At 42.7% G+C, this 16,219-nt stretch overlaps 1 protein-coding gene across 1 annotated transcript in view; it reads left to right on the forward strand.

Annotated features, from left to right (window-relative positions):
• Positions 1-1,873: 1,873 nt before the first annotated feature.
• LOC121532040 (metabotropic glutamate receptor 8-like) overlaps positions 1,874-16,219 on the forward strand; it is a gene marked incomplete at its 5' end in the record, with an annotated part of 53,336 nt that continues 38,990 nt past the window's right edge. Inside the window, one exon of the mRNA XM_045218132.1 lies at positions 1,874-2,074. Coding sequence (XP_045074067.1) covers positions 1,874-2,074 — 201 coding nt within the window. The remainder of the gene's footprint in view (positions 2,075-16,219) is intronic.

Consider the following 16,219-nt stretch of genomic DNA (forward strand, 5'->3'; position numbering starts at 1 on the left):
CCTCTGAATCATTCAGATGTTCATTGGCAAACTTCAGACGGGCCTGTATATGTGCTTTCTTGAGCAGGGGGACCTTGCGGGCGCTGCAGGGTCAAATACTTATTTCCCTCATTAAAATACAAATCAATTTATAACATTTGTGACATGCGTTTTTCTGGATTATTTTGTTGTTATTCTGTCTCTCACTGTTCAAATAAACCTACCATTAAAATTATAGACTGCTCATTTCTTTTTTCAGTGGGCAAATGTACAAATCAGCAGGGGGTCAAATACTTTTTTTCCCTCACTGTATATGGTAGACCAATCCTTTCTCCTCTCTCGGCATGTCCAGCCCACTCATTATCTCGGCCAATCATGGCTAGTGGGAAGGTTGCTGTCTTTTTCTGTGGCTTACCCAACTTGGCTCGTAATTAAAAAAAAATATTCGTATTTACAGATGGCATACAAGTTTGTTATTAAGGCACATGAAAGTTGACATGTTCTAGAAGCCCTTTCTGCCAAAAAATGCATTTTGATAAAAAAACAACGTTTACGTTCAAATGGCTCTGCTCTGAAGTAGTGACCCGCGACATAGAGTCACATTTTGTTACGTTACAGCCTTATTCTAAAATGGATTAAATAAATAAAAAACCTCAGCGATTTACACACAATACTCCATAATGACAAAGCGAAAACAGGTTTTTAGAAATGTTTCCAAATGTATGAAACATAAAAAACAGAAATACCTTATTCACATAATTATTCAGCGCCTTTGCTTTGAGACTCGAAATTGAGCTCAGGCGCATCCTTTTTCCATGATCATCATTGAGATGTTTCTACAACTTGATTGGAGTCTGGGGAAGGGTACAAAAAAATGTCTGCAGCATTGAAGGTCCCCAAGAACACAGTGGTCTCCATCATTCTTAAATGGAAGATGTTTGGAACCACCAAGACTCCTCCTAGAGTTGGCAGTCCGGCCAAATTGAGCAATCGGGGGAGAAGGGTCTTGGTCAGGGAGGTGACCAAGAACCCGATGGTCACTCTGACAGAGCTCTAGAGTTCCTCTGTGGAGACAGAAGAAACTTCCAGAAGGACAACCATATCTGCAGCACTCCACCAATCAGGCCTTTATGGTAGAGTGGCCAGACGGAAGCCACTCCTCAGTGAAAGGCACATGACAGCCCGCTTGGAGTTTGCCAAAAGGCACCTAAAGGACTCTCAGACCATGAGAAACAAGATTCTCTGGCCTGAATGCCAATCGTTGCGTCTGTAGGAAACCTGGCACCATCCCTACGGTGAAGCATGGTGGTGGCAGTATCGAGGCAAAGATAAACGGAGCAAGTACAGAGAGATCCTTGATGAAAACCTGCTCCAGAGCGGTCAGGACCTCAGACTGGGGCGAAGGTTACCATCCAACAGGACAATGACCCTAAGCACATAGCCAAGACAACGCAGGAGTGGCTTCGGGACAAGTCTCTGAATGTCCTTGAGTGTCCCAGCCAGAGCCCGGACTGGAACCCGATCAAACATCTCTGGAGAGACCTGAAAATAGCTGTGCATCAATGCTCTCCATTGATGAGAAAAAATAACAATTTTAATCAATTTTAAATAAGGCTGTAACATAACAAAATGTTGAAAAATTCAAGGGGTCTGAATACTTTCCGAAGGCACTGTATGTATTGTGAGATGTTGTATTCCTTTGTGAGATGTAATCATTTACACAAGGACTGTGTGAAAAAGTCAGGGACAGTCATATTGAATAGATCACAAATGTGGGAGTCTTATGTATTGTCTGCCTTATTCTTAAATGTACACCTACTCAGTCCAAGTACGAATACTTGGGAATTGACAGTCAACAACATGACTGTGTTGGTGTTTTTCTCCTCTTGTCCAGGACTGGAGAAGGTGGGTCGTGACTCAACCTATGAACAGGAGGGGAAGGTACAGTTTGTGATGGACGCGGTTTATGCCATGGCCCAAGCCCTACACCGCATGCACCGTGAGCTCTGCTCAGGGTACCCAGGCCTGTGCCCACGCATGGCCAACATAGACGGCAAGGAACTACTGATCTTCATCCGGGCGGTAAACTTCAATGGTAAGGACTCTTTTCAACATCATCATCATCATCATCATCATCATCATCATACCTCCCCAGCCTTTTGTATGCCATACACTTGTTCAACTATTTCATTTTACTTTTTCAACTTTAACGTTTTCATTCTTCCTCATCACACTATGATTATTATGTAACTCTCCCCACATTTCCATTGTTGTCATTCTCCTTTGATTTCAGTTCATCGTTGTTATACAGTACCTCCATAATCTATTATTCGATATGACTGCAATTCCTCTTCCTTAAGCACCTATTCATGAATTCATCTCTTAGCCCTGACCTCTTAATTTCTGTAATAACATGCACTTTCCTCCTCTGCTCTTCTCTCTCCTTGCCCTCCCCCTTACTCCTCCTTTCCTCCCCCTTACTTCTCTTTTTCTGGCCATCACTCTTTTAACCCACCTTCCGATCAGTCCATCTTTTTCTACCCCTTTCATCCTCCTCTTCTTCACCCCTTCCTCTCCATACATTATCTTCTATTACTGACCAATCCCTTTACTTTCTCCTCTCATCTTTGGTTATTGTGTATAGATTCATGAGGGATACTAAAAATAGTTTTTTTTTAGAATAAGGCTGTAATGTAACAAAATGTGAAAAACTGAAGGGGTCTGAATACTTTCCGAATGCACAGTGTCTATAAATTCCAGTCATACTTTATCAAAAGCCTTTTCAAAGTCAGCAATGAATACCAGGCCTGGTTTCCCAGATTTTTCATATTGTTCTGTTGTTTCCAGTACTTGTCTTATATTATCTCCAAAGTATCGTCCATTTAAAAAACCTGTCTGATTAGGATGAATAATATCTGACAATACCTCTTTAATTCTATGCCCTATGCATTTTGCTAGAATTTTTGCATCACAACACTGAAGTGTAAGGGGCCTCCAATTCTTTTAATGGACTGGATCTTTATATTTACCACTTGGCTCCTGTTTCAGTAATAATGAAATCAGACCTTCTTGTTGAGTATCTGATAATCTACCATTTTATAGGAGTGGTTAAAACATGCTAATAACGGTCCTCTGAGTACATCAAAAAAGGTTTGGTATACCTCAACTGGTATGCCATCCAGCCCTGTAGTTTTCCTGGACTTAAATGCTTTAATTGCGTCAAGAAGTTCATCCTCTGTAATTTGGCCTTCACATGAGTCTTTCTGTACAGCTGTTAATTTTACATTAGTAATAGAAACAATATCCTTACAATTAACTTTGGTTAGTGGAGATGGAGGAGACTGAAACGAAAACATATGCTGAAAGTACTTTGTTCCTCTTTCAAAATATCATTTGGTGACTGTCATTTCTAAGACGTTTCAGTAAATTATTTTTGGTAACATTTCTATGTTAAAGATAAAAATAAAAAAATGGTGCATTTTTCCCCATATTCCATCCAGCTCACTTTATTTTTATATTATAAACTGGGTGGTTCAAACCCTGAATGCTGATTGGCTGATAGCCGTGGTATATGTTGGTAACCTGTTTATAATAGCAAAAAGGCACCTCAGGGGTTTGTGATACCTTGGGGTAAAAAAGTATTTAGTCAGCCACCAATTGTGCAAGTTCTCCAAATTAAAAAGATGAGAGAGGCCTGTAATTTTCATCATAGGTACACGTCAACTGTGACAGACAAAATGAGAAATAAAAAAATCCAGAAAATCACATTGTAGGATTTTTTATGAATTTATTTGCAAATTATGGTGGAAAATAAGTATTTGGTCAATAACAAAAGTTCCTCAATACTTTGTTATATACCCTTTGTTGGCAATGACACAGGTCAAACATTTTCTGTAAGTCTTCACAAGGTTGTCACACACTGTTGCTGGTATTTTGGCCCATTCCTCCATGCAGATCTCCTCTAGAGCAGTGATGTTTTGGGGCTGTCGCTGGGCAACACGGACTTTCAACTCCCTCCAAAGATTTTCTATGGGGTTGAGATCTGGAGACTGGCTAGGCTACTCCAGGACCTTGAAATGCTTCTTACAAAGCCACTCCTTCGTTGCCCGTGCGGTGTGTTTGGGATCATTGTCATGCTGAAAGACCCAGCCACGTTTCATCTTCAATGCCCTTGCTGATGGAAGGAGGTTTTCACTCAAAATCTCACGATACATGGCCCCATTCATTCTTTCCTTTACACGGATCAGTCGTCCTGGTCCCTTTGCAGAAAAACAGCCCCAAAGCATGATGTTTCCACCCCCATGCTTCACAGTAGGTATGGTGTTCTTTGGATGCAACTCAGCATTCTTTGTCCTCCAAACACGACGAGTTGAGTTTTTACCAAAAAGTTATATTTTGGTTTCATCTGACCATATGACATTCTCCCAATCCTCTTCTGGATCATCCAAATGCACTCTAGCAAACTTCAGACGGGTCTGGACATGTACTGGCTTAAGCAGGGGGACACGTCTGACACTGCAGGATTTGAGTCCCTGGCGGCGTAGTGTGTTACTGATGGTAGGCTTTGTTACTTTGGTCCCAGCTCTCTGCAGGTCATTCACTAGGTCCCCCGTGTGGTTCTGGGATTTTTGCTCACCGTTCTTGTGATCATTTTGACTCCCACGGGGTGAGATCTTGCGTGGAGCCCCAGATCGAGGGAGATTATCAGTGGTCTTGTATGTCTTCCATTTCCTAATAATTGCTCCCACAGTTGATTTCTTGAAACCAAGCTGCTTACCTATTGCAGATTCAGTCTTCCCAGCCTGGTGCAGGTCTACAATTTTGTTTCTGGTGTCCTTTGACAGCTCTTTGGTCTTGGCCATAGTGCAGTTTGGAGTGTGACTGTTTGAGGTTGTGGACAGGTGTCTTTTATATTGATAACAAGTTCAAACAGGTGCCATTAATACAGGTAACGAGTGGAGGACAGAGGAGCCTCTTAAAGAAGAAGTTACAGGTCTGTGAGAGCCAGAAATCTTGATTGTTTGTAGGTGACCAAATACTTATTTTCCACCATAATTTGCAAATAAATTAATTAAAAATCCTACAATGTGATTTTCTGGATTTATTTTCCTCAATTTGTCTGTCATAGTTGACGTGTACCTATGATGAAAATGACAGGCCTCTCTCATCTTTTTAAGTGGGAGAACTTGCACAATTGGTGGCTGACTAAATACTTTTTCCCCCCACTGTATATGGCCAATATATCACGGCTAAGAGCTGTGTCCAGGCACGACGCAACGCTTGATCTTTCTTGAATAAGTTAGTTTTTCCTCTAACGTATTCTGTGCCTCTATGGTACAGTTTTTATTTGTATCTTTCTGGACTGTTAGTCCCTCTATTTCCTTTGTTAATATTAATTATTTTGACCCAAATTGCTGAAGATGATTATTGAATTGCATGGCCTCTAAAGGCACATTTATGTCCCATATATTAAGGAGATCTGCTGTACCTATATTATGTCGGGGAAAAGTCAGTTATGAATTATTATGTCCTGGTTAAAAACAAGTTGTCATCCAATAGGCTTTGGTTAAATTTCTAATATCCTCGCCCATGTGGAAATTCTGTAAGAGTAATGTATAAGCCAATTATTTGATGGTTTCACCGCTTTCTGTCCCCTATCAACACTTTCTTAACTTTTGGTGCCAGCGAGAATGACATAACAAAGTAGTCAAGACGATTAGATTGATTGAGCTTCCGCATGTATATCTCACTAGGTAAGGATATTTAAGCCTCCATATATCCACTAGATCTAATATATGATGATATTCGTGATTTCCTTAAGTGCATAAGGGTGATAGTTTGTAGTGTGATTTCCTTTACGGTCCATTGAGGTATTTAAAACGGTATTATAATCTCCCACCATAATAATAGAGTTTGTAGGCTTGATAAATTATTATATATTTTTTCAAAGTAGTGTGGATCATCATTATTTGGACCGTATAGATTAATGAATGAGTTTCCTGTAAACAATAAATATTCTACTAAACAAAAATATAAACGCAACATGTAAAGTCTTGGTTTCATGAGCTGAAATAAAAGATCCCTGAAATGTTCCATATGCACAAAAAGCTTATTTCTCTCAAATGTTCTGCCCATGTTTACATCCATGTTATTCAGCATTTCTTATTTGCCAAGATAATCCATCCACCTGACAGATGTGGCATATCAAGAAGCTGATAAAACAGCATGATCATTACACAGGTACACCTTACGTTGGGGACCATAAAAGGCCACTCTAAAATGTGCAGTTTTGTCACACAACACAATGCTACAGATGTCTCAAATTTTGAGGGAGCATGCAATTGGCATGCTGACTGCAGGAATGTCCACCAGAGCTGTTGCCAGAGAATGTAATGTTCCTTTCTCTACCATAAGCCGCATCCAACGCTGTTTTAGAGAATTTGGCAGTACGTCCAACTGGCCTCACAACCGCAGACCACGTATAACCACACCAGCCTAGGACCTCCACATCCGGCTTCTTCACCTGAGGGATCATCTGAGACCAGCCACCCGGACAGCTGATGAAACTGGGTATTTCTGTCTGTAATAAAGCCCTTTTGTGAGGAAAAACTCATTCTGATTGGCTGGGCCTGGCTCCCCAGTGTGTGGGACTGTCTCCCAAGTGGGTGGGCCTATGCCCTCCCAGGCCCACCCATGGCTGCGCCCCTGCCCAGTCATGTGAAATCCATAGATTAGGGCCTAATTCATTTATTTCAATTGACTGATTTCCTTGTATTAACTGTATTTTTGTTCTGTATACTGTACAGTCATGGTCAAAAGTTTTGAGAATGACACAAGTATTGGTCTTCACAAAGTTTGCTACTTCAGTGTTTTAAGATATTTTTGTCAGATGTTACTATGGTATACTGAAGTATAATTACAAGCATTCCATAAGTGTCAAAGGCTTTTTTTGACAATTACATTAAGTTTATGCAAAGAGTCAATATTGCAGTGTTGACCCTTCTTTTTCAAGACCTCTGCAATCCGCCCTGGCATGTTGTCAATTAACTTCTGGGCCACATCCTGACTGATGGCAGCCCATTCAATGCTTGGAGTTTGTCAGAATTTGTGGGTTTTTGTTTGTCCACCCGCCTCTTGAGGATCGACCACAAGTTTTTAACAGGATTAAGGTCTGGGGAGTTTCCTGGCCATGGACCCAAAATGTTGATGTTTTGTTCCCCAAGCCACTTAGTTATCACTTTTGCCTCATGGTTGGTCGTCACCAAATTGTTATTGGATGGTTGGGAGAAGTTGCTCTCAGAGGATGTGTTGGTACCATTCTTTATTCATGGTTGTGTTCTTAGGCAAAATTGTGAGTGAGCCCACTCCCTTGGCTGAGAAGCAACCCCACACATGAATGGTCTCAGGATGCTTTACTGTTGGCATGACACAAGACTGATGGTAGCGCTGACCTTGTCTTCTCCGGACAAGGTGTTTTCCGGATGCCCCAAACAATCGGAAAGGGGATTCATCAGAGAAAATGACTTTACCCCAGTCCTCAGCAGTCTAATCCCTGTACCTTTTGCAGAATATCAGTCTGTCCATTATGTTTTTCTTGGAGAGAAGTGGCTTCTTTGCTGCCCTTCTCGACACCAGGCCATCCTCCAAAAGTCTTCGCCCCACTGTGCGTGCAGATACACACACCTGCCTGCTGCCATTCCTGAGCAAGCTCTGCACTGGTGGTGCCCCGATCCCGCAGCTGAATCAACTTTAGAAGATGGTCCTGGCGCTTGCTGGACTTTCTTGGGCGCCCTGACGCCTTCTTCACAACAATTGAACCTCTCTCCTTGAAGTCCTTGATGATCCGATAAATGGTTGATTTAGGTGCAATCTTACTAGCAGCAATATCCTTGCCTGTGAAGCCATTTTTGTGCAAAGCAATGATGACGGCACGTGTTTCCTTGCAGGTAACCATGGTTAACAGAGGAAGAACAATGATTTCAAGCACCACCCTCCTTTTAAAGCTTCCAGTCTGTTATTCTAACTCAATCAACATGACAGAGTGATCTCACTGACATGGTCCTTTTGTGGCAGGGCTGAAATGCAGTGGAAATGGGATTATGTTCATTTTCATGGCAAAGAGGGACTTTGCAATTAATTGCAATTCATCTGATCACTCTTCATGACATTCTAGAGTATATGCAAATTGCCATCATCAAAACTGAGGCAGCAGACTTTGTGAAAATTAGTATTTGTGTCACTCTCAAAACTTTTGACCACGACTGTATATTCCTTCTCTTTTAGCCAGGAAAATACTGATAATCTTTTCTTATTATCTACTATGCCATTACAATTATAACTGGCTATACTTATTTCACCATTTACCATAATGAGATACAAGTTTACATTTTATTTATCATAATATATGTTTGTAAACTTACAATTAAAAATTACCATAATGATTGAGTGTCCATATAGCCAAATACCATGGTATTTGCATTGCTACTGAGTAAACCTCCAATTGTTCTCCCCACGGACTGGCAGACCACCCCTGTCCACCTGTATCCTAGGAACATTGAGAGATTGAGACCCATCCTTTAAAAAGAGCACACAGTGCCACCTACAGAACAGAAGCAGATTAACTGCCAAAAGCATTTCCACCGCACTCACCTCGATTTTATTGTATGCAGTTATTTAAAATAAATATACAGTACCAGTCAAAAGTTTGGACACACCTATTAATTCAAGGGTTTTTCTTTATTTTTACTATTTTCTACCTTGTAGAATGATAGTGAAGACATCAAAGCTATGAAATAACACATGGAATCATGTAGTAACCCAAAAAGTGTTTAAAATATAAAAATATATTTTATATTTGAGATTCTTCAAATAGCCACCCTTTGCCTTGATGACAGCTTTGCACACTCTTGGCATTCTCTCAACCAGCTTCACCTGGAATGCTTTTCCAACAGTCTTGAAGGAGTTCCCACATATGCTGAGCACTTGTTGGCTGCTTTTCCTTCACTCTGAGGTCCAACTCATCCCAAACCATCTCAATTAGTAAGAGGTCGGGTAATTGTGGAGACCAGGTCATCTGATGCAGCACTCCATCGCTCTCCTTCTTGGTAAAATAGCCCTTACACAGCCTGCAGGTGTGTTGGGTCATTGTCCTGTTTCTTTGCAGCAATTCAACCATGAAGGCCTGATTCACGCAGTGTCCTCTGAACAGTTGATGTTGAGATGTGTCTGTTACTTGAACTCTGTGAATCATTTATTTGGGCTGCAATTTCTGAGGCTGGTAACTCTAATGAACTTATCCTCTGCAGCAGGTAACTCTGGGTCTTCTTTTCCTGTGGCGGTCCTCATGAGAGCCAGTTTCATCATAGCGCTTGATGGTTTTTGCGACTGCACTTGAAGAAACTTTCAAAGTTCTTGAAATGTTCCGTATTGACTGACCTTCATGTCTTAAAGTAATGATGGACTGTAATTTCTCTTTGCTTATTTGTCATTGTCCAAGATGGCGTAGCAGTGTGGTCGTGTTTCCTGTAGTGTCCTCATGTAAATAGCTTGTTCTTTTTTTTTTTTTTTTTTTTTTTCGTATGTATTTGTCAATCTCACTTTCCATCCTTTAATTAAATATACTTTCCTGCAACCCGCCTCACCCACTGTGGAACGGATTCTGTTATTTCTTTATATCTTCTTATCTAGAACATCCGGCTGAAACTAGCCAGCTAGCCAGCTAACTAGCTACCTGCTATTAACCACCGTTAGCGGTCTTCACCATTGTCCGTGGCCTGCACTACCTACCAGCCAGCTCTGGCTAATTACCGGCCAGTCTGCACATCGCGCTATCGAGCCATAGCATATCGGATTTTCTGCCGGAATCACTGAATCACTGGCCTTCAACACTGGATCATCGCAACTAGCTAGCTGCAACCGAATGGCTGTTGTTGTTGTTGTTGGCTAATCACCACTGTCCAGAAGCAAGCCCCAGTTAGCCTTGAGCTAGCCTCGAGCCAGGCCCATCTCCCGGCTATCTACCTCTCTGTTAACCGGACGGGACCTCCTAGTGTTGACAGGGAGACCCGCCGATCCATCACGACTGGTCTGCCGACGTAATCGTCTGATGTGGTTTCAACAGGCTTCCCGTTGTGACGACCACGAAGATCCATCTGCTAGCCCCGGCCCGCTAGCACACGCAATCAACAGCGATGCCTCCTGCTCACCTGTGCCGTAGCAGCCACTGAACTGCTCACAGACTCAGCTATTGATTTTCATTGGACCTTATGATCACTCAGCTACACAGCTGATGCCTGCTGGACTGTTCCTTTATACGGTACCGCATCCATTTTATCTGTTTAGCCTCAGCTCAAACTTTTGTCGCCATTACCAGCTGTTGTCTTAGCTCTCTCGAATAACACCTGTGATTGCTTTATGCCTCTCTCCCATGTAAATATGCCTTGCCTATTGCTGTTTCGGTTAGTTCCTACTGTACTTTTTCACTGTAGAGCCCCCAGTCCCGCTCAACCTGCCTCAGATAGCTCCTTTGTCCCACCCCCCACACACGCGGAGACCGGGTCAATCGGTGCCTTCAGTGATAATATCTCTTTCATCGTTACCCAACGCTTAGGTTTACCTCCACTGTACTCATATCCTTCCATATCCTTGTCTGTACATAATGCCCTAAATCTATTAAAAAATGCCCGGAAATCTGCCCCTTTTATTCTCTGTAGCCAACGCACTAGAAGACCAGTTCTTAAAGCCTTTAGCCGTATCCTTATTCTATTCCTACTCTGTTCCTCTGGGGATGTAGAGGTTAACCCAGGCACTGTAGCCCCCAGTATCACTCCTACTCCCCAGGCGCTATCATTTGTTGACTTCTGTAACCGCAAAAGCTTTGGTTTCTTGCATGTTAACATCAGAAGCCTCCTCCCTAAATTTGAGTTATTCAATGCGTTATCACACTCCGCCAACCCTGATGTTCTAGCAGTGTATGAATCCTGGCTTAGGAAGGCCACCAAAGATTCAGAAATGTCCATTCCCAACTACAACATTTTCCATCTAGATAGAACTGCCAAAGGGGGCGGAGTTGCAATCTACTGTAGAGATGGCCTGCAGAGCTCTATCATACTATCCAGGTCTGTGCCCAAACAGTTTGAGCTTCTACTTCTAAAAATCCACCTTTCCAGAAATAAGTCTCTCACTGTTGCCGCTTGCTACAGACCACCCTCAGCCCCGAGCTGTGCCCTGGACACCATATGTGAATTGATTGCCCTTCATCTATCCTCAGAGTTTGTAGTGCTTGATAACCTAAACTGGGATATGCTTAACACCCCGGCCGTCTTACAATCTAAACTAGATGCCCTCAATCTCACACAAAATATCAAGGAACCTACCAGGTACAACCCTAAATCCGTTAACATGGGCACCCTCTTAGATATCATCCTGACTAATTTACCCTCTAAATACACCTCCGCTTTCTTCAACCAAGATCTCAGTGATCACTGCCTCATTGACTGCGTCCGCAATGGGTCCGCGGTCAAACGACCACCCCTCATCACTGTCAAACACTTCAGCGAGCAGGCCTTTCTAATTGACCTGGCCCGGGTATCCTGGATGGATATTGACCTCATTCCGTCAGTAGAGGATGCCTGGTTGTTCTTTAAAAGTGCTTTCCTCTCCATCTTAAATAAGCATGCCCCATTCAAAAAATTCAGAACTAAGAACAGATATAGCCCCTGGTTCACCCCAGACTTGACTGCCCTTGACCAGCACAAAAACATCCTGTGGCGTACTGCATTAGCATCGAACAGCCCCTGCGATATGCAACTTTTCAGGGAAGTCAGGAACCAATATACAAAATCAGTTAAGAAACCAAAGGCTAGCTTTTTCAAACAGAAATGTGCATCCTGTAACACTAACTCCAAAAGGTTTTGGGACACTGTAAAGTCCATGGAGAATAAGAGCACCTCCTCCCAGCTGCCCATTGCATTGAGGCTAGGAAACACTGTCGCTACCAATAAATCTACGATAATCGAAAATTTCAACAAGCATTTTGCTATGGCTGGCCATGCTTTCCACCTGTGTACCCCTACCCCAGCCACCAGCTCTGCACCCTCTGCTGCAACTTGCCCATGCCCATGCCCCCCCACTCCCGCTTCTCCTTCACCCAAATTCAGATAGCAGATGTTCTGAAAGAGCTGCAAAATCTGGACCCCTACAAATCAGCTGGGCTAGACAATCTGGACCAAAAAATTAGCCGCCGACATTGTCGCAACCCCTATTACCAGCCTGTTCAACCTCTCTTTCGTATCGTCTGAGATCCCCAGAGATTGGAAAGATGCCGCGTTCATCCCCCTCTTCAAAGTTGGTGACACTCTAGATCCAAACTGTTACAGACCTATATCCATCCTGCCCTGCCTTTCAAAAGTATTTAAAAGCCAAGTTAACAAACAGATCACCGACCATTTCGAATCCCACCGTACCTTCTCCGCTATGCATTTCTGAGCTGGTCATGGGTGCACCTCAGCCACGCTCAAGGTCCTAAACGATATTATAACTGTGATCGATAAAAGACAGTACTATGCAGTCATCTTCATCGACCTTGCCAAGGCTTTCGACTCTGTCAATCACTGCATTCTTATTGGCAGACTAAACAGCCTTGGTTTCTCAAATGACTGCCTCGCCTGGTTCACCAACTACTTCTCAGATAGAGTTCAGTGTATCAAATCAGAGGGCTTGTTGTCTGGACATCTGGCAGTCTCTGTGGGGGTTCCACAGGGTTCAATTCTCGGGCCGACTCTATTCTCTGTATATATCAATGATGTCGCTTTTGCTGCTGGTGACTCTCAGATCCACCTCTACGCAGACGAGCTTCAATGCCATACAGCACTCCTTCCGTAGCCTCCAACTGCTCTTAAACGCTAGTAAAACTAAATGCATGCTCTTCAATCGAACGCTGCTTGCACCCCCCCGCCCGACTAGAATCACTACTCTCGGCGGGTCTGATCTAGAATATGTGGATAACTACAAATACCTAGGTGTCTGGTCCTTCCAGACTCACATTAAGCATCTCCAATCCAAAGTGAAATCTAGAATCGGCTTCCTATTTCACAACAAAGCCTCCTTCACTCATGCTGCCAAACATGCCCTCATAAAATTGACTATCCTACCGATCCTTGACTTCGGCGATGTAATTTACAAAATAGCCTCCAACACTCTACTCAGCAAATTGGATGTAATCTAACACAGTGCCATCCATGTTGTCACCAAAGCCCCATATACTACCCACCATTGTGACCTGTACGCTCTCGATGGCTGGCCCTCAATACATATTCGTCGCCAAACCCACTGGCTCCAGGTCATCTATAAATCACTGCTAGGCAATTCCCTTTCTTATTTTAGCTCATTGGTCACCATAGCAACACCCATCCGTAGTAGGCGCTCCAGCAGGTATATCTCACTGGTCATCCCCAAAGCCAACACCTCCTTTGGCTGCCATTTCTTCCAGTTCTTTGCTGCCAATGACTGGAACGAACTGCAAAAATCTCTGAAGCTGGAGACTCTTATCTCCCTCACTAACTTTAAGCATCATTTGTCAGAGCAGCTTAGTGATCACTGCACCTGTACACAGCCCATCTGTAATTAGCCCACCCAACTACCTCATCCCCATATTGTTATTTGTTTTGCTCATTTGCACCCCAGTATCTCTATTTGCACATCATCTTCTGCACATCTATCATTCCAGTGTTAATACTAAATTGTAATTATTTTGCACTATGGCCTATTTATTGCCTTACCTCCATAACGTACTACATTTGCACACACTGTATATAGATTTTCTATTGTGTTATTGACTGTATGTTTTGTTTATCCCATATGTAACTCTGTGTTGTTGTTTTTATCGCACTGCTTTGCTTTATCTTGGCCAGGTCGCAGTTGTAAATGAGAACTTGTTCTCAACTGGCTTACCTGGTTAAATAAAGGTAAGCCAGTATGGACTTGGTCTTTTACCAAATAGGGATATCTTCTGTATACCCCCCCTACCTTGTCACAACACAACTGATTGGCTCAAACGCATTAAGAAGGAAAGAAATTCCACAAATTAATTTTTAAGAAGGCACACCTGTTAATTGAAATGCATTCCAGGTGACTACCTCATGAAGCTGGTTGAGAGAATGCCAAGAGTGTGCAAAGCTGTCATCAAGGCAAAGTGTGGCTACTTTGAAGAAACTCAAATATAAAATATATTTGGAATAGTTTATCACTTTTTTTGGTTAAAACATGGTTCCATATGTGTAATTTCATAGTGTTGATGTCTTCACTACTATTCTACAATGCAGAAAATAGTAAAAATTAAGAAAAAGCCTTGATAGAGTAGGTGTGTCCAAACTTTTGACTGGTACTGTATATTAAAAAATATTGCACATCTTAATTTATGAATAATATGTGTAATAATGTAGGTAGTTCATACGAAGGATTGTTACCTATAACCAGGATTGTCATTACAAAAATTACATTTTTGGCAAGCAATTCTTATTTAGGCAAACAAGCATTGTGATTCATCCTGTATTGTCCCTAACATCATTACCCCATTGTAACAGATGTGGGATACACACACACACACACACACACACACACACACACACACACACACACACACACACACACACACACACACACACACACACACACACACACACACACACACACACACACACACACACACACACACTCATACACAATCCCCACCCTTCCCCCTCAAACAACCAGGGGGAAGGGTGGGGAGGTCCTCTGTAGCTCAACTGGTAGAGCACGGCGCTTGTAACGCCAAAGTAGTGGGTTCGATCCCCGGGACCACCCATACACAAAAATGTATGCACGCATGACTGTAAGTCGCTTTGGATAAAAGCGTCTGCTAAATGGCATATTATTATTATTATAACCACAAGCTCAAATTTTTAACAGTTGTTCCATCCCCGAGACCAACTCAAGAGAAGACTTGATGTGCGAATGCATATACACTTTTTGAGAAGGCAGGCAATTATTGAGCAAGAATGGGGAGATTTGCTTAACCAATGTCAAGTCCTAGCTGATGGAGCTCAGATCCCCCCTATCCTGAAACACACACACTCTGGTCCCCCATTGTGACCATTATCCCTAGTATCTCTGTGCAGTCAGACCTTTTGATTATTTTGTGCCACCAGGGCCACAATAATTTCCCCCCTCTCTGATTGTCAGAGTGTGACCCCATCCCCATGGGTCACTGCAGTAGTGTTGCCAGCATCAAAATCTAACTAAAATAAAATGTATTGGTCACATACACATGGTTAGCAGATGTTATTGCAAGTGTAGCGAAATACTTGTGCTTCTAGTTCCGACAGTGCAGTAATATCTAGTAAGTAATTTCTAACAGTTCCACAACAAATTTCTAATACACATAAATCTAAGAAAAGGAATGGAACAACAATATAGAAATATATGGATGAGCAATGTCATTGTCAGAGCAGCATAGCCTAAGATGCAATAGATAGTATAGAATACAGTATATACATATGAGATGGGCAATGAAAGATTTGTAAACATTATTAAAGTGGCATTATTAAAGTGACTAGTCTTCCATTTATTAAAGTGGCCAGTGAATTTCAAGTCTGTATGTAGGCAGCAGCGCCTGTGTGCTAGTGATGGCTGTTTAACAGTCAGATGGCCTTGAGATAAAAGCTGTTTTTCAGTCTCCCGGTATCAGCTTTGATGCACCTGTACTGACCTCACCTTCTGGATGATAGCGGGGTAGTTGTCCTTAATTATCTTTTTGGCCTTCCTGTGACATCGGGTGCTGTAGGTGTCCTGGAGGGAAGGTAGTTTGCCCCCGGTGATGCGTTGTGTAGACCGCACCACCCTCTGGAGAGCCCTGCGGTTGTGGGCGACATAATGCTCTCAATTGTGCATCTGTAAAAGTTTGTGAGGGTTTTAGGTGACAGGCCAAATGTATTCAGCCTCCTGACGTTGAAGAGATGTTGTGCCTTCTTCACCACACTGTCTGTGTGGGTGGACCACTACCTGGGTGGGGGTGGACCACTACCTGGGTGGGTGTGGACCACTACCTGGGTGGGGGCACCCCACCGAAATTCCCACCGGCTAGGGACAAGGTCATCAAGGTTCTCATTAGCAGCTTTGAGAAACTCCTTGTATATAATGCTCACCCATCCGAGGACTTTGGCTTTGTTGGACCAACCCTGCCAGGCAGGCTCAGACTCTTGAG

Source organism: Coregonus clupeaformis, unplaced genomic scaffold (assembly GCF_020615455.1).
Source record: "Coregonus clupeaformis isolate EN_2021a unplaced genomic scaffold, ASM2061545v1 scaf1392, whole genome shotgun sequence".
In the NCBI taxonomy this organism is placed as follows: Eukaryota; Metazoa; Chordata; class Actinopteri; order Salmoniformes; family Salmonidae; genus Coregonus; species Coregonus clupeaformis.